The 17,853-nt window shown below is 48.2% G+C and overlaps 1 protein-coding gene across 1 annotated transcript in view; it reads right to left on the bottom strand.

Annotated features, from left to right (window-relative positions):
* Positions 1-431: 431 nt before the first annotated feature.
* Positions 432-17,853, bottom strand: part of TRAP1 (TNF receptor associated protein 1) — a 65,625-nt gene continuing 48,203 nt past the window's right edge. Inside the window, exons 12-18 of the mRNA XM_034782784.1 lie at positions 11,651-11,798; positions 7,140-7,325; positions 5,512-5,650; positions 4,396-4,481; positions 2,416-2,561; positions 1,927-1,999; positions 432-1,316 (exon numbers count right to left, since the gene is read on the bottom strand). Coding sequence (XP_034638675.1) covers positions 1,215-1,316; positions 1,927-1,999; positions 2,416-2,561; positions 4,396-4,481; positions 5,512-5,650; positions 7,140-7,325; positions 11,651-11,798 — 880 coding nt within the window. The 3' untranslated portion in view covers positions 432-1,214. The remainder of the gene's footprint in view (positions 1,317-1,926; positions 2,000-2,415; positions 2,562-4,395; positions 4,482-5,511; positions 5,651-7,139; positions 7,326-11,650; positions 11,799-17,853) is intronic.

Genomic DNA, 17,853 nt, shown 5'->3' with positions numbered 1-17,853 from the left:
CCAGAAAGAGGCTGGCCTGACTCTCAGAGCCCATGCTGAGTTTGCAGAGTTGCCAGTTATTAAAAAAAATCTTGTACACTGATTTGTCCAGGTGTAATTGAGAAACAAACCTGGAGGACCAAGATGACTCATCTATCTCAGGCTCTTTCTGTTGGGTAGCAAGCACACGTTAGAAACCTGGAGTTCAGATCTTACAATCTTAAGGACATGAATAAGGATTCATAGTTGAGGGACTTACCTCCTATCTTCCTTCCACTTCCTTCTATACTGCCTCCCCCAGCCCACTCACGTTCCCGCCAGCAGAAGGAACCCTCCCCCACCATTCTAGGACCCTGCTGCCTCTCAGAATTGGGGACTGTCTGAAGGATACGAACTGTCATGCTAGCAGACCTGGGACACAACATAAAACAAAATAAGGCAAAATCCCATGATGAAGGTATCTTGAAATGAAGAGGAATTTATTTAATATAAATAAACAGAACAGAGATTACCTGTGGCATGCAAATTATACCGTAAGGGAGGCAAAAACCCTGGAAACCGTCCAAAAAGCCAAGTGAGCTTGTTGAACATTTCCCTAGATACAGGGATGAGTTCAGTTATCCAGCAGCTAAGCTACCTTATCTGCCACACGACTCTGTTGACAAATCATTGTTCCATCAGTAGTACCTGTGTTTGCTAATGGCAACAATCTATCCCTTGCCTGCTAAGCCCTAGGTGCCAGGCAGAGGTGGTTTCCTGACAAGCTAATGAATTTTGCTAGTGCTGAAGGCTGGTGTTCTGAGCCCATTGGTGTATAAGGGCTAATTCCTGGGTGGGTACATGGGGTTCTAGTCCATGGAGCTAGTCTGGACTCCTGATGTCAACTGCTCTGTTGGGAAAGGCTGTTTCTAGAATCGATATGAAATTAGGACTTTTGGGCCAAACTTAGAAATCCTGACAAATCATTTTAGCAGTAATCTCCAGGTTTTGTCTCAGCAGGACAATAGGACTCTGTGTTGGTAATACACAGTCCAGTAATTACAACTGCAACCTCCCTATAAAGTGAAACTTGGAAGCACATTTAGGTGTCACGCAGAGCCGCAGATATTCTACCCCATGCAGCACAGAGTTTGGGAACAGACAGCTGTTCCAACAGTCAACAACAGAAGCAGTTGTGCTGGAGGGAACAGAGACTGGCATCTGGCACAGAGCTTGCCCTTTCGATACGTTTGGGCTCAGTGTTTTTCCAGGGCTTTGGTAAGGAGTTCATTCAGACGGCTCACCATAGGTCTGGGATCATCATTCAGTCCTGCTGCTATCATGGCATTCTCATAAATCTGAATGAGACAAGGGCACAGAGAAGAGAAGGAGTGTTATTAGCAGCAGGAGCCACTTTGGTATGAAATGGAGAAGTGCTGCTCCTCTGTAGAAGATCATGGGATGCACATCTGGGGGGATCATATGATAGGAAGAGGTGCTGCCCAGGGATTCTCTCTAGCACCCCATGCCCCAGAGTGCATGTGAGTGTGATGTGCCACTTGGAGCCTTGATCACTTTCAGACAGACTTACCATCCCCTCCCCACTTCAAAGGAGCCATCTTAAATGCCAGGTACTTCCAGTGGACAAGCCTATGAATTCTCTCTGCTTTTCCCCTCCCTACCCTTCTTTCCCAAGTGCAGTCCACCCCTGTGAGAACAGCCTAGCTCCTAGCTCTGCACCAAACACGAGTAGGGTCAGAGTGGATAACACCGAGCCCCGTTCCTGGACGGCATCACAACGTTCTAGGGAAATGGACCCTGGGCCATGCAGGACTAAAAATACCTAGAGTGGGGACCATTGGGTGCATGATTCCAGCTGGCCATGAGGACAGCCTTGGCCCACTCCCTTACTGCCCACAGATATGGCAGCCTGCCCAGGGCGCATAGTGGTGCAGACATGGCTCTCACCTGATCGAGCAGCAGCTGGGCCAGGTCGGGCTGGCTGACCCTGAGCTGATTGAGTTTCTTGATCAGTGCATGCCTGCAACGGAATGAGAGATCAGCACAGCATCGCAGTGCCCCTTGGACGCATGAAAAAGCCACTGGTCCCAGGAGGAACAATGAGCTATGGAGGAACAGCAAAATGCCTCCCTAATGGCCAAAAGTTCCCTTCTCTGCCTCTTTACCTGTGAGCTTCTCCCTCCCTCCTTCCACATCCCAGCCCCATAACCTGTGGGGTGGATAATGCAGATGGCTGCTGCTGGAGGCCCCCATGAGGCTGCACATCACGAGAACTTGCATCCATCACTGTGCACAGCTCCACAGGCCAAGACATAGCAGCACAAACTCAGCACTTAGAGAATGGAGGATCCCAGCTGGTTCAAGTTCGCCATGCTAGCCGGTGTCTGCCTTTGCACAACATCCAAGCTGAAGTGCTCTGGCTCTGCCCCATCTCACCCTGTGTTTATCTCCAGTGTGGGCTGCAGGATCTGAGCACGCTCCTCGTTGGTCTTGGCCAGCTGCTGCATGCGCAGAAAATGGCGGGCAGCCCCCATCTCAAGCACAGTGATCATGGCCGGGTGGGTGTCCAGTCGTGGAGTCACCTGTCAGAGGAACAGGATGGGACAGTGACAGGATGGGAAATGCAGGCGGCTCAGAGGTGGGGGAGAATGAGGGGCTCAAAGGCTGGTTTTCAGCCAAGGAGGAGGATGTCCCCTCAGTGCAGAAGCTACACAAAGTTCCTAGAGAACTGACACCCACACTGAAGAAACTGCTTACAATGTGGTGAAAGTCCACGCCTGAACAGTACCTTTTTGAGTGCGCGAGTGAGTGAGTGAGAGAGAGACAGACACTGAGCACAGGGCGGGGAGCTTGGATGATATGGGTCTAATTCTGCCTCTGCCATTATCTACCTACCTGAGAGTTTGCTACAGTGCCCATCCCCACAGTATGTAAGTGCTCCACTGACTCCTTTCTCTGACCTCAAGCCAGTCACCTACCCACACTGTACAGAGGCGGAAGACCAATTAAGATCCTCCACCCAGAGGGCTGAATACATTTGTGAAACATTCTGAAGATGAAGTGCTGTATCAGTTCACTCTACTGTTTACAGAGTGAGAACTCGAGGAATTATTCTACCAACAAACATTACTGATCACTCAGCATGCTCAATACTAGCCTAACTGCTCCCTGGTAACCCAAGGGTACCTGAACAATCTGACTGCAATCACGCCTCTGAGCCAAGCCAAAGAACTGGCGTCTGTAGGAGCACACCCTGGCCTCTAGAGCGCTTTCCTGTGTCCCGGAGTTTCAGGGGTCCTTTCAATCTAACAAACCCTCCAGCCCTTCTGGGGCCAAGAGAGTCTGTCATCTTATGTAGCCTAGTTCTCTAGCTAAGTCACTGCTCAGTCAATCTCCTTTTGTAGCTAGCAGAAAGGTCCAAATATAAGGAACTCAAAGTCCAGCGGTCTTGGACTCGCTCCTCTGGCCTATGTCTAACACTCACTGTCCTTGACCATTTTCCATCTTCCTTCTTAGTCTGGATAAGAGGTAGGAGGACCCAGGCCGACCCACTCTACTAGGCTCCAGCTCAGGGCCCTTGTTCGGAGCAGGCAGAGTTAACCCTTCTGAAGATCATTGCTGTTCCCTGAGCTGCTTCCTACCTCTGTGGGCTTTACAGCCTCTTGTTCTGCTTCTCTCTCTCTCTCTGGAGTGTTGGCTTCTCTTCTTACCAGTTTGCTGTCAGGAGCTTCTCTCCACAGTCCCTCTTGTCTCTCTAGCAGCCACCCTGCCCTCCTGCCAGACAGCCCTTTAATACTCCCAGCTGCCGTGGGGCTGCCAATCAGCTCAGGCTGAACAGACAGACAGTCTGCATTAGCCTTTGGTTGCCAAACCAGCCTGGGGTGTATAGACAGAGTCCAAGAAAGCAACACTGAAACTGAGATACAAGGGGAAAAACGAGTGCTGGATTTATGCAGGAATATTACTGAAAGGGCCATGTAGATCCAGCACTATCCCTTGATAAGCACAGGACCATCAGATACGCTATTTACATCCTGCCCTGGCAGAAGGGAGGTGGGGAGGAGACTTATTATTTATACTACCATGGCATCTAGGGGCCCACCTGAGGTCAGGGCCCCATTGTGGCAGGTGCTGCACATAACAGTAAGAGACTGTCCTTGCCCTGAGGCACCTACAGGCTAACTAGACAAGCCAGACAAAGGAAGGGTTCTTATACCCATGTTACAGGTGGGGAATTGAGGCATGGAGAGATTAAATGATTCACCCAAGGTCACACTGAAAATCTGTGGCTGAACCCACATCTTCTGGGCCCTAGTTCAGTGCCTTGACCACAAGACCATCCTTCCTCTTTTCAGAGGTTATGATCTATATAGGTCTTTTCCACCTTTAGCTACTAGAATCCCATAGCACATGTACCTTAACATTGGTGATGCGAGAGCCCAATGCATTCCTCATCCAGGCCATCAGCTCCTCAGCCTCTTTCTCCGTCAGGCGTTCTGCAGCTTGGGGGAAGGAGGATGGGTTACATTGCAGTACTGTCTGTCACTGGGCAGCACTAGGGAATGTGTGCTTTGCTCCTGAAAAGCAGCTTTGTCCATTTCACATATCCATCCGTCTGCTCTCTTACCAGACAGAGATATGGCACGATGCCAAATGCACAAGCTCAACCCGCATCATTCCAGAGACCACCTCATACATAAAGTGGGCAAGCTTATTCCACCCCAATCCCCTCACTCTGCAATATCACCCCTGGGATCAGGAGTGTCTGCTTTTAAAATGAAGCTGGCTTTAAAACGAAGATAGACCAGAGATGCCCGTGAACTCGCTACGCAATATTTTAATCACTGTTTTAAACTAGGAAATTGCTTGGGTGCTGTCCACAGCAGGACCTGCTCTCTTACCAGACAGGGTTTTGACCCCAGCGCAGACAGGACAATGTTAGATTTCTTTTCTTTTAAAGAGAAGAATTTACATCTATGCTATACTGCTCCTGCTTCATGGTTCTCGGTGTTATTACTGAGAATATAATCAACACTTCATAGCCCTTTACAGCCACTGGCCTCGTGAATCCTCAGTGACCCAGTGAGCTTCGCAGGACAGTGCAGGCTGGCTAAAAGGCCTCCCAGAGTGGGCCTGCAGCACTGGTTGGGAAAGGGAGGCTGCATCTCCACCCCCTCCTTCTTCAGGGAGGGTGGGAAAGTAACAGGAAAGGAACTTGCAAGAACTGGTGATCGGCAGCTTACAAACCAAGAGCAGGCACTATACAAAGAGACAGCTGCCCAGGTCAGGGGCAGAGCTGCCACGGCTGCCTGTGAGCACTGCAGAGGCAGGATGCTAACTAGAGAGAGTTTGCTCACATGTCCGGCAAAGGCAATGCTTTCTTGAGGGAGGGCACGAAAATAGGATATTCTGACTGGCTACCACCTTGGCTGCCACGTGGGAGGCTCAGCGCCATCTGGCTGCTGAGCTGGAGAATGTAGGTGCTGAGCCCAAGGCCACACACAGGACGTGCTGGGGGAAGGGATACTCTACCTGGGCGACTCTCCTCAAACTTCTCTTCCTTATAGTGGTCAACAACAATGTCAGTCTCTACTGAGATCAGCTTCTTCTTATCAAACTCCCGAAGGTGCAAGAGTGTCAGCTCATCAAACTGCTCATAGCAGAACAGCACCTGTATTGGAAAGGACAGTAAGCAACGTGGTGTCCAGTGATGAACAGGATTGCCGGCAGCCCATCAAAGCTGCAAGGACAATAGCCTCTTCCCTTTCCCAGGGTGCAAAGTTGTGCTAGCCAGCAAGAGCATCACAAGTGAATGCTGGCAGATCCACCGCTGCCCCCCCCAGACACATAGAGCAACTGAACAGGCCAACAGGTTTGTTGACTGACATTGCTGAGCTCTGTGCAAACCCCTCCCCTTGCAGCCGCAGTTCCCAAATGGGGTTGTGCCACCAGCAGATGGGGTCACGGCTGTCCCTAGTGCGCAGAGGACACCATTCTGCTCCGCACAGCGTGACCTCACATGTATGGCGCTTGCAAACAAAATGGCATCCTCTGTGTGGTGAGACCTCACATGTACAGTGCGTGTGCAGTCATGTGAGGGGAGAAGATGCCATTTTGCTTTACCAAGTGGCACCCTCCATGCTGTCTGCAGCCCCGGGAGGAAATGGTTCATTAAAATGGGGTCATGCTGGCAAAAAACATGGGAATCCCTGCCTTGCAATATCCACCCTGCCATGACGTACAATGTCTCAGCATGCACAAAACAGCCTTCTGTGAAAAGATCTCCTCTTTGCAGGGGCAGTACTGAGTCAAGAAACTGCTGATTATAGATATAACTTCTCGTATTTCAGTGTCCTCCAGATTTCATCCCTACCCTCTACCACAGATCCCTAGCAGTCCCAGGCAATGGACTGTGTGGAATATGCCCACCTGATCCTATCAGATCCCTGCTCAGTGCCCAGGAGAAACTGAACATCCCACAGGACTCTGCTAATACGCGCAAGGGGAAATTCCCTCCTGCCCAAATTTGGAGGATCCCAAAATAGCCTGGAGGAGCCTGGAGATGGAGAATTCTTGCTGTCCTGGGGAGGAACTGTGAAAGGTGAGGAGGAACATCCTAGGACCCCTGGAAAAGACCACAGGCCCAAACACCGACCTGCTCCTCACTCATCACCCTGGTCCAGGCATTGCAAACCAATGGCTGGGCTCTGAGGCAGAGCAGCTTTACTGCTGTGCTGTTAAGCCGAGAGAAGTGCAAGAGCTCATGGATTATCGCCTGTACAGACCAATACTAACTCATATGTTTGTGAGGCTCCCATTGCCCTTCGCTTCTGAATAAAGAGACAGATCTAATAATCCTCTCCCCCCTGCAGGGTGAATATCCGAACCCAAGAGGAGGCAGAGGGCTGCTAGGCTGCACTGGCCCCACAGAATGACTGAAGAAGTAACATATGCAGAGGGCAGGGAGCAACATATCTCAAAGGTTGTGTCTCCTTTGCAGCAGCTCTGCTGTATCCAGCAAGACCATAAAATACACCAGACACAGGGGACCCCACAGAGAGGAAGCTGGGCCTGGCAGCAGACAGCACTCTGTGGTCTGGCAGCAGCAGAGGGCAGCACACTGCTGCATCCTGCTGAGACACAGTGCATTGCTCACCCACCTCCATATCTTTTTTCTTCATGGCCTCGAAGTACGGCGAGTGCTCGGCCAGGTGCCGATTGGGCGCACACAAGTAGTAGATATTTCGGCTCCCTGCCTGCATGCGGCTGGCGTACTCCGTCAGGCTGGTCAGCTGGCCTGCAGGCAGCGCCGAGGACTCGTAACGCAGCAGCTTCGCTATGTCCTCCTGGGAGAGGAGATTTACCTTGTTAGAGGTTTGATCTCCCTTGCAAGGGGCTGGAAACCTGCTCTGGTTTCTGCTCAGGTCTCCTGCAGTGCCAGACAGGACAGAGCAGCTCCCTGGGGGCAGCAGGGTCATCAGAGAAGCTGGAGGAGCTTCTCCCCCATAGCACAGGCAGAGGGGAATGTGGTTTCTTTAGAGGGTGTTTTTATGGCACTTGTCCCAACGGTAGCTGAACACCTCAGGGTTCCACATAGATCTCTGAACTACCTTAGCCAGCAGGCCAGGCTGGGGCAGTGCAGCCACTCTGCACTCAGAACAAGCATGGGCTGTCTGTAGCTGTTTTACCAATGTGGGAGAGAGGGGTATTGGACAAGACACCAAGATAATCCACCATGCCATGGGGCTTTTAGCCCTCCCACGAGCAGACAGAAGGGAGCTCAGTCCAAGGACCGAGGAGGAAACTCTCCTCTGCACTTTACAAATCCAAGTGATTACAGCAGGTGGAGGCTACGCCCAGCCATCTCATACTGTAGCCCACAGGGACCAACAAAGCCTAATACGAGCAACTGCCTTAGCCACTACACCAGGTGGGTGTGTGGGTAACTATAGCTTCTAATATGGCATATACATGTCAGCAAAAGACTGACAATATTTGCCACAAAGACCCAGCTCTGTTAGCAGGCGCTGATCCTGCTACAAAAGGGTTAAGTAGGTTCTGTTGACTCACTTTCCCTCCTAGTGGCCCTAGACTGGATCTAGAGTGTGGGCTAAGCAGTCCTGAGAGAGGAATCCTGGGAGAAATGAAGCCTGGGCAGAAAGGCTGAGCTGATCATTCCTTTCTGTTCTTGTTTACATATAGATTCCAAGGCAAGAAGGGACCACTGTGATAATGAAGTCTGACCACCTGTGTAACACAGGGCAGAAACCTGCCCCACAATAATTCCTAGAGCAGAGCTTTTAGAAAAACATCCAACCTCGATTTAAAATTGTCACCGATGGAGAATCCACCATGACCCTTGGTAAATTGTTCCAATGGTTCTCTATTTTCACTATTAAAAAATGTATGCTTCATTTCCAGTCTATATTTGTCTAGCTTCAACTTCCAGTCATTGGACCGTGTTAAACCAGGGGTGGGCAAACTATGGCCCGGGGGCCGCATCTGGCCCTCCAGAAGTTTTAATCTGGTCCTCGAGCTTCCATCAGGGAGCGGGTCCAGAGATTGCCCTACTCTGGCGCTCCAGCCAGGGAGCAGGGTCAGGGGCTTGCTCCGCTCCGTGCGGCTCCTGGAAGCAGCGGCATGTCCCTCCCGGCTCCTACACATAGGGGCAGCCAGGAGGCTCTGCATGGTGCCCCCGCCCCAAGCGCCGCCCCCGCAGCTCCCATTGGTTGGGAACCGCAGCCAATGGGAGCTGCAGAGGCAGCACCTGCGGATGGGTCAGCGCGCAGAGCTGCCTGGCTGCACCTCTGCGTAGGAGCTGGAGGAGGGACATGCCACTGCTTCTGGGAGCTGCTTGAGGTAAGCGCTGCCTGGAGCCTGCCCCCCTCCTGAACCCCAATCCCCTCAGCCCTGATCCGCCTCCTACCCTCCGAACCCTTCGGTCCCAGCCCGGATCCCCCTCCTGCACTCCCAACCCCACCCCAGAGCCCGCACCCCCAGTCGGAGCCCTCGCCCCCTCCTGCACCCCAACCCCCAATTTCGTGAGCATTCATGGCCCACCATACAATTTCCATACCCAGATGTGGTCCTCGGGACAAAAAATTTTCCCACCGTGTTAGACTCTTCTCCGCTAGACTGAAGAGCCCATTAGTAAATATTTGTTCCCCGGGTAGGTACTTATAGACTGTAATCAAATCATGCCATAACCGTCTCTTTCTAAGCTAACTAGATTGAACTCCGACTCTATCCCTGCAAGGCAGGTTTTCTAATCCTTTAATCATTCTTGTGGCTCTTCTCTGAACTCACTCCAATTTATCAACATCCTTCTTGAATTGTGGACACCAGAACTGGACACAGAATTCCAGCAGTATTCGCACCAGTGCCAAATATAGAGGTAAAATCACCTCTCTGTTTTACTCAAGATTTTCCTGCTTATAAATCCAAAGATCGCATTAGCCCTTTAGGCTACAGCTTTGCACTGGAAGCCCATATACAACTGATTATCCACCACGACCCCCAAATCTTTTTCAGAGTCGCTGCTTCCCAGGATAGATTCCCTCATCCTGTAAGTAGGGCCTCCATTCTTTGTTCCTAGATGTATACATTTAACCATATAAAAAACACATATTTAGAGCCCTGCAAATTGGTGGATATCTGCTTTATATGCATGGATATCTGCATCCATGGACCATCTTTGCAGATTGGATGCAGATACAAATTTTGTATCCGCACAAGGCTCTACACATATTGTTTGCTTGAGCCCAGCTTACCAACCCATCCAGATTGCTCTGTGTCAGTGACCTGTTCTCTTCATTATTTACCACTCCCACAATTTTTGTCTCATGTACAAATGTTATCAGTGATGATTTATGTTTTCTTCCAGGTCATTGATAAAAATGTTAAATAACATAGGGCCAAGAACCAATCTCTACGGAACCCTACTAGGGACACACCCACTCGATGATGATTCCTATTTACAACTACATTTTGAGTCCTGTCAGTTAGCCAGCTTTTAATCATGTGCCACATTAATTTTATATCTTTCTTGTTTTTTAATCAAAATGTCATTCAGTACCAAGTCAAATGCCATACAGAAGTCTATTACATCATCACTATTATCAGCCAAACCTGTAATCTCACCAAAAAAATGATATCAAGTTAGTTTGACAGGATCTATTTTCCATAAACCCATGTTGATTGGCATTGATTATATCACCCTCCTTTAATGCTTGATTAATTGGGTCCCGTATCATAAGAACATAAGAAAGGCCGTACCAGGTCAGACCAAAGGTCCATCTAGCCCAGTATCCTGTCTACCGACAGTGGCCAATGCCAGGTGCCCCAGAGGGAGTGAACCTAACAGGCAATGATCAAGTGATCTCTCTCCTGCCATCCATCTCCACCCTCTGACAGACAGAGGCTAGGGACACCATTCCTTACCCATCCTGGCTAATAGCCATTAATGGACTTAACCACCATGAATTTATCCAGTTCTCTTTTAAACGCTGTTATAGTCCTAGCCTTCACAACCTCCTCAGGTAAGGAGTTCCACAAGTTGACAGTGTGCTGCGTGAAGAAGAACTTCCTTTTATTTGTTTTAAACCTGCTGCCTATTAATTTCATTTGATGACCCCTAGTTCTTGTATTATGGGAATAAGTAAATAACTTTTCCTTATCCACTTTCTCCACATCACTCATGATTTTATATACCTCTATCATATCCCCCCTTAGTCTCCTCTTTTCCAAGCTGAAGAGTCCTAGCCTCTTTAATCTCTCCTCATATGGGACCCGTTCCAAACCCTTAATCATTTTAGTTGCCCTTTTCTGAACCTTTTCTAGTGCCAGTATATCTTTTTTGAGATGAGGAGACCACATCTGTACGCAGTATTCGAGATGAGGGCGTACCATCGATTTATATAAGGGCAATAATATATTCTCAGTCTTATTCTCTATCCCCTTTTTAATGATTCCTAACATCCTGTTTGCTTTTTTGACCGCCTCTGCACACTGCGCAGACATCTTCAGAGAACTATCCACGATGACTTCAAGATCTTTTTTCTGACTTGTTGTAGCTAAATTAGCCCCCATCATATTGTATGTATAGTTGGGGTTATTTTTTCCAATGTGCATTACTTTACATTTATCCACATTAAATTTCATTTGCCATTTTGTTGCCCAATCACTTAGTTTTGTGAGATCTTTTTGAAATTCTTCACAGTCTGCTTTGGACTTAACGATCTTTAGCAGTTTAGTATCATCTGCAAACTTTGCCACCTCACTTTTTACCCCTTTCTCCAGATCAGCTGCTCTATTATCTTGCCCAGGATCAATGTTAGACTGACAGGCCTATAATTAGGGAAGCAGGAGTATTAATAAAACCAAGCACCAAAGGGAGGGCGTGTTTACTTTGTATAGTGTATGGGCTGTGTCTGAGAAGGGATGGGGAATGGCACCTGTCCACATCCCCCTTTCTAAAAGCTTGTAGGACACTGTGGAGGTCAGAATATTTTGAAGGATCTGTAAATCTCCAAAGGGCCAGGCACAAAAGGCCACATGAGCAAATGGTAGGATCCCCAGAAGAGAATCACCTTGCCGCACCACTGCCTTATCCCAAGTCCGGGAAGCAGTCTGTGCTCTTTCACACCAGACAGACACTTAGTATGGTATGTACCTTGACGTCCTGCTCTGCTATGGTCACAATCCCCTCTCTCATGAACAGCCCGTAGTCTTCAAAGAACTTGGCATATTTCTCAGGGTCCTTCTTGCTTTGGTCAATGAAAAACTTGATCAGCCTCTTCTGCAAAATATCCCGGAGTTTCCTGCAGTGAGAACAAGTATTGTTAAAAGCAGTCGATAGGCCAAGATGTTCAATGGTTTTAGGTTAATGTCCCTTTCCCTGTATACAGCTTCAGTCATGGGTTTCCTACACAAGGGTTGGCTTAGAAAGAGCAAAGGAGAAATACCAACCCACAGCCTTCTTGCCCTCATCCCATCTTCAGACGGGATCTGAAATCGGTTTCCACTCTCATCTCAGGCAGGGGCAGCTTTTGGTGCTAGGGACGGGGTGAGGCAGTATCCCAAACCCACTGCTGGAGCCTGGCTCCCCCTGACTAAGGAGACTCCACCATTCTGCACTGCACAAGGGGTTTAATGCACTCTCCCGATAGGCAACTCACGCCACACCTGTCAAAATCAAATGCAGCGAGGAGGTGGCTGTAATGCAGTCATTTTTGGGGGGTGGAGTGTTCTTGACTAATTAAGAACATATACAATGATGGAGGCTTTTTATCTTCCAATTAAGGAGAATTATTTTGATTACTGTAAGAAAGCACCTATTCTAAATCTCAAAATACTTCAACAACAGCAGAATACACGATGCAGCTGCAACACCAAAGGCAACAACCCCACCTCACGCAACAGAATACAAAATAACACCCTGGCCTCTTTCTCTGAACACTCAGCCATGACAGGAGCCTTGGTCTGTTCAGGACACACTGTAAGGAGGTGTGAATTCCGAATTCAAGGGCACTCTCAGAGGAGGCTGGCCTTACAGTGCTTGGTGCTGTTGACCCTCAGGGCATGGTGTAAAAGCCGATCTATTTGGTCAGATCTTTGATAAAGGGGTAACTGTAGGGGTGTTATGTGTGTAGCTTAACATTGTGTGAAAAGAGGCCCAGAACGCTGTCCAGTATTAGGAAGATGCTATGAAGGACTATTTCAAAGATGTATGCATAATAGATGGTGTTACTTTAGCGTGGACCCAACCTCCCAGTGTCTGTAGCTGATTTTTTGATGTGTTTTATAACCTTTTACTTTCCAATCAATGGACCTGTTGGGAAAGTCAGAGGGCCCTAAATACTAAATTCAGTCTCCCAATTTCCAGCCCAGGCTGCTGTAAGTCAGTCTGTAACATGCATAATATAGGACTCAAGAGGGAGCCCGGCAGGTATTCAGAACATCCAGCAGATTGTGACACAGAACATTGCCCCAGCAACCATGAAAGGTGACTGCTGAAAAAGTTTGCTCCTAGAATTGCTCTTAACTACCCTCCCTTGTTCAAAATGAGTGAACTCACTACAGGAAAGGAGCGGTTACTCACCTTGTGCAGTAACTGGAGTTCTTTGAGATGTGTCCCCCAATGAGAGCTCCATTTCTGGTGCATGTGTCTCTGCACTCTTGATCTGAGATTTTTGGTAGCAGTGCTTGTTCGGCCCACGCATGTGCCTCCTCGCATCCTTGCACCCCGCCCTGAGGATATATAGGTCTGTGCAGGCGAACCACCTGCAGCTCCTTCTCTATCATAACGTCCCACAAGGTAAAACTCCAAAGCAGAGGGGAAGGAGGGCAAGTAGTGGAGCACTCAAAGGGAAACACATCTGGAAGAACTCCAATTACTGCACAAGGTGAGCAACATCCTTCTTCTTCGAATAGTGTTCCTATGGGTGTTCCACTTCACATGACTCCAAAGCAGTATCCCCACAAGGAGGGGGGAGCGTCAGAACAACATCCAAGGACAAAACTGCACTGCCAACTGCAGCATCTGATCTAGAGGCAAGAACTAGAGTATAATAGTTGGAGAAAGTATTTGCAGAGCTCCAGGTTGCAGCTCTGCAGATTTCAGTGACTGGAACGTCTTCGAGTAATGCCACAGATGTAGACTGTGATGTTGCAGAATGAGCTAACACTCTAGAACAGTTTTCAGAGTAGCAGCCGTGTTAGTCTGTATCCGCAAAAAGAAGAACAGGAGTACTTGTGGCACCTTAGAGACTAATTTGTTAGTCTCTAAGGTGCCACAAGTACTCCTACTCTAGAACAGTGGTTCTCAACCTGGGGTACGCGTATCCCTATGGGTATGCAGAGGTCTTGCAGGGGTACTCAACTCATCTAGATCAGAATTTCTCAACCTGGGGGGTCGTGACCCCCGGGGGGGTCACAGGACGGGTTTGGGGGGGTTGCAATTGTGGGGTCGGCACTAGGGGTGGCAAGCAGGGCAATTGCCCAGGAACCCATGCCCACAGGGGGCCCCATAAAGCTAAGTTACATACTTCAGCTCTGGGCAATGGGGCTCTGGTTTCAGGCAATGTTCACAAGTGAAAAACAGGCTCAAGTATCACACTGAAATGTAAATACAATATTTATATTCCAATTGATTTAGTTTATAATTATATGGCAAAAATGAGAAAGTCAGCACTTTTTCAGTAATACTGTGCTGTAACACTTCTGTATTTTTATGTCTGATTTTGTAAGCAAGTAGTTTTTAAGTGAGGCGAATCTTGAGATATGCAAAACAAATCAGACTCCTGAAAGGGGAACAGTAGTCTGGGAAGGTTGAGAACCACTGCTCTAGAAAGAGGTTGAATGTCAGCAGGCACATAACATGAAATAATACATCCCAAGATCCATTTTGAGACTCTCGGGGTGGAGACTGTGGATCCCTTGCACCTTGTCACAATTGAAACAAACAATCTAGGAGACTTTCAGAAAGGTTTCGTTCTGTCCAGATACAAGGGTAACGCCTTTCTGACATCTAAAGTATCGAAGGCAGAATCCTGCCTAGTCTGATGTGGTTTCAGGAGAAAAACTGGAAGGTGAATAGTCTCATCTATATAAAATTCAAAGGACACATTGGGTAAAAACTTGGGATGTGGTTGCAATGATACCTTATCCTTAAAAATACTGTGAAAGAAGGATCTGCCATTAAAGCTCCCGATTCTCTAGGCAAAAGTGATGGCTACCAAGAAAGCTGTTTTCATTGATAGGTGAACCAACGAACATGTAGCTAGTGGCTCAAAGTGGTCAATCGTAAGAACAAAGATCAAGTTCCATACAGGAGCAGGTTCTCTAATCTGTGGAAATAGGTTCATTAGGCCTCTGAGAAACCTTGAGATTGTGGGGTGAGAAAAACAAACAAACAAAGAAAAAACCTTTTATCAAGGAGTGAAAGGCTGTGACAGCCGCAAGTGAACCTTGATCAAGTTCATATCAAGACCAGATCTTTTGAACTCAAACAGGTAGTTAAGGACAGCGGATAGAGAAGAGTGATCTGGAGAAACTTGTTGAAGGATTCACCAGTGATGAAATCTCTTCTGTTTCTGAAGGTTAATAATTCTCACAGATGTCCTTCTGCTGTTTAATAATATCTGTTGTACTTCTGTTGAACAGGGGGTCTCTATCCCCAAAAGCCATCTAGGAGCCATGCCTGAAGTTACAGAACTTGCAAGTTGAATGAGGTAAGGATACCAAACTTGTCTCAGCCAGGTGAGTGCAATTACAATGAATCTAGCCTTGTCTTGTTTGATCTTGTTGAGTACTTTCAAAAGTAACGACGGTGATGGACACGCATGAAGAAGACCTCTTGTCCATGAGATGAGGAAGGCATCCCCCAGTGGCTGAGGGTCTAGTTCCACTCTCAAGCAAAATTTCTTGCACTTGTGTTGCAAAATTTCTTGTGTTGGTGGCAGTTGCAAAGAGGCCCACTTCTGCCAACTTCAGGTTAGAAATATGCCATTGAAGACTTGCATGTCCAACTCCCATTAGTAATTCTGAGGAAAATGCCTGCTGAGGTGATCTGCCATAGTGTTCTGCATACTTGGGAGGTAAGAAGCTGAGATGATTATCTGGTTGACTATGCACCAATTCCAGAGTTTTAGTGCTTCTGCACAAAGTGAGAAAGAATGCATCCTGCCCTGAGACTGATGTAGATCATGCAGGCCATGTCATCTGTCATGATCTTGATGGACTGGGCCTTGATCAGAGGAAGGAAATGAAGGCAAGAATTTCTGACTGCCCTCAACTGTAGACGGTTGATATGGAGAAGCTGCTTTTGGGACGACCATTTGCCTTGGACTGTGTGTGACTCCAGATGCGCATCCCCCATCCCAAGAGGGATGTGTCTGATGATATGATGATGGTAAGAGGATCTTGACTAAATGGGACTTCTGCACAGACCTTCAAAGGGCTCTTGAATCAGCTGAGTGACTGTAGAACCAAGCAAGGGAGAGACATATGCTTGCTGCGCATATAGAGTGTCTTGAGCCATCCCTGGAGGCACTGAAGATGTAAACTGGCATGTTGAGTTACGAAAATGCAAGCTGCCATGTGCCCTAATAGTTGGAGACAACTTCTTGCTGAGGTTTGAGGACTGAGCTGAATCCTTGAGAAGGTGGGACAAGATGACAAGGGATCGATCACTCGAAATTGCTCTGTTTTGTACATTATCTCTGAAGCATTTGACACTGGTCGCTGTTAGAAGATAGGATACTGGGCTCAGGTGAAACACCGGTCTGATCCAGTATGGCTGTTTTTATGTGATTCTTTAGGGCAACAAATCTGTTCATATGTAGGTAAACCCTGGCTGTCACCACATCCAGAGAAGCTCCTACGAAATCTATCCGATGTGCTGGTGTAAAAGCAGACTTCTTGAGATTAAGTCAGAGGCCTAAACTGTGGAATACCAATCTTGCTGTTTGTACTGCCGACCACACCTCTTGATAAGATCAGTCCCCTGATCAACCAATCATTGAGACAAGGGAGGATGAGCCAGCCCGCGCAGCCAGGGTTTGGGGCCCGCTCCAGCCCAGACTAGGGTCCCACCGGCTCACCTGGCGTGGTGCAGCCGGGACCTCACAGGCATGGCAGGGCTGGGGCTGCTCCTGCTCCAGCCCAGGCAGGGCTGGGGTCCCTCCCGCCAGCCTGACGCAGGGCTGCTGGGGTTAACTTTGGTTAACCGGTAAGCCTAATGCTTACCAGTTAACCTTTTACATCCCTAGTAGGTAGGTGGGTATGACTGCCATGATCTTTGAGAATACCTTTGGGGCAGAGGAGAGGCCAAAAGGGAGCAAGAGGGGCTGGTAGGAGTCGAAGTTGACTATGAAGCAAAGAAACCTCTTGTGAGAGTGAAGAATTGCAACATAAAAATAAGCGTCTTGAAGGTCGAGAGTTGCAAATCAATCCCTGCAATTTAGGGGGGAATTATAACTGCAAGGGTCACCACCCTGATTTTCTGCTGTTCGCATCACTGTTCAGATGTCTGAGATCTAATATTGGTCTCCATACTCTGTTATTTTTGGGAACCAGAAAGTACTTTGTATAAAACCCCTTTCCCTTGTGCTGAACTGGGTCGGGTTCTATATCTCCTAAGCCACCTCCTGTCTCAGCAACTGAATGCAAGATGAGTCCCTGAAAAGGGACAGGGAAGTGGGGTAGATGGGGAGGGAGGGATAGAAGTGAAATGGATGGAGTAATTAGATATTATGGTCTCCAAAATGCATTTGTTGGTGTTAAGCTCTTCTGTGCAAGTTGAAATTGGGAGATACGGTATCCAAAAGTGGGGGGATGCGGATAGAATGGTGCAGCAGTAAATCCCTGTGGAGGGTGGTTCACACTCTCAACCAAGCCATCACAACTGACATTGGGACAATCCAGGTGGCTGGGATGAAGTTGCTGTAGCCTCTTGGTCACTGGTTCAGGTGGCTGACAGAAGCTAGAAAAATGAGCTGGATGAGACCTCTGGGCTCTCTGTGACCTGCTTAAATTATTATTTGCCGGAGTATAGATCCCAAGGGATCTAAGTGTGTCCCTCGAGTCCTTCAAAGTGGGAAGGGACAAGGGAGTTGTCCTTAGACTCAGAAAATAACTTGTGACCGATGAAGGGAAGGTCTTTAACAGTAGATTTGTAACTCCCTAGGGAAGCCAGATTGCTGGACACAGATGCTCATTGTATCATGATAGTGGTGGAAATGGAGTGGGCTGCAGTATTGGCTGCATCTAAGGCCTGGTCTACACTGGGCGGGGGGGAGAGAGCGATCTAAGTTACGCAACTTCAGCTACATGAATAACGTAGCTGAAGTCGATGTACTTAGATCTACTCACCAC

The sequence above is a fragment of the Trachemys scripta genome, chromosome 10 (genome assembly GCF_013100865.1).
Source record: "Trachemys scripta elegans isolate TJP31775 chromosome 10, CAS_Tse_1.0, whole genome shotgun sequence".
Lineage (NCBI taxonomy): Eukaryota > Metazoa > Chordata > Testudines > Emydidae > Trachemys > Trachemys scripta.
The sequence above is the reverse complement of the archived record's forward strand: the minus strand, read 5'-3'. Positions and strand labels throughout refer to the sequence as shown.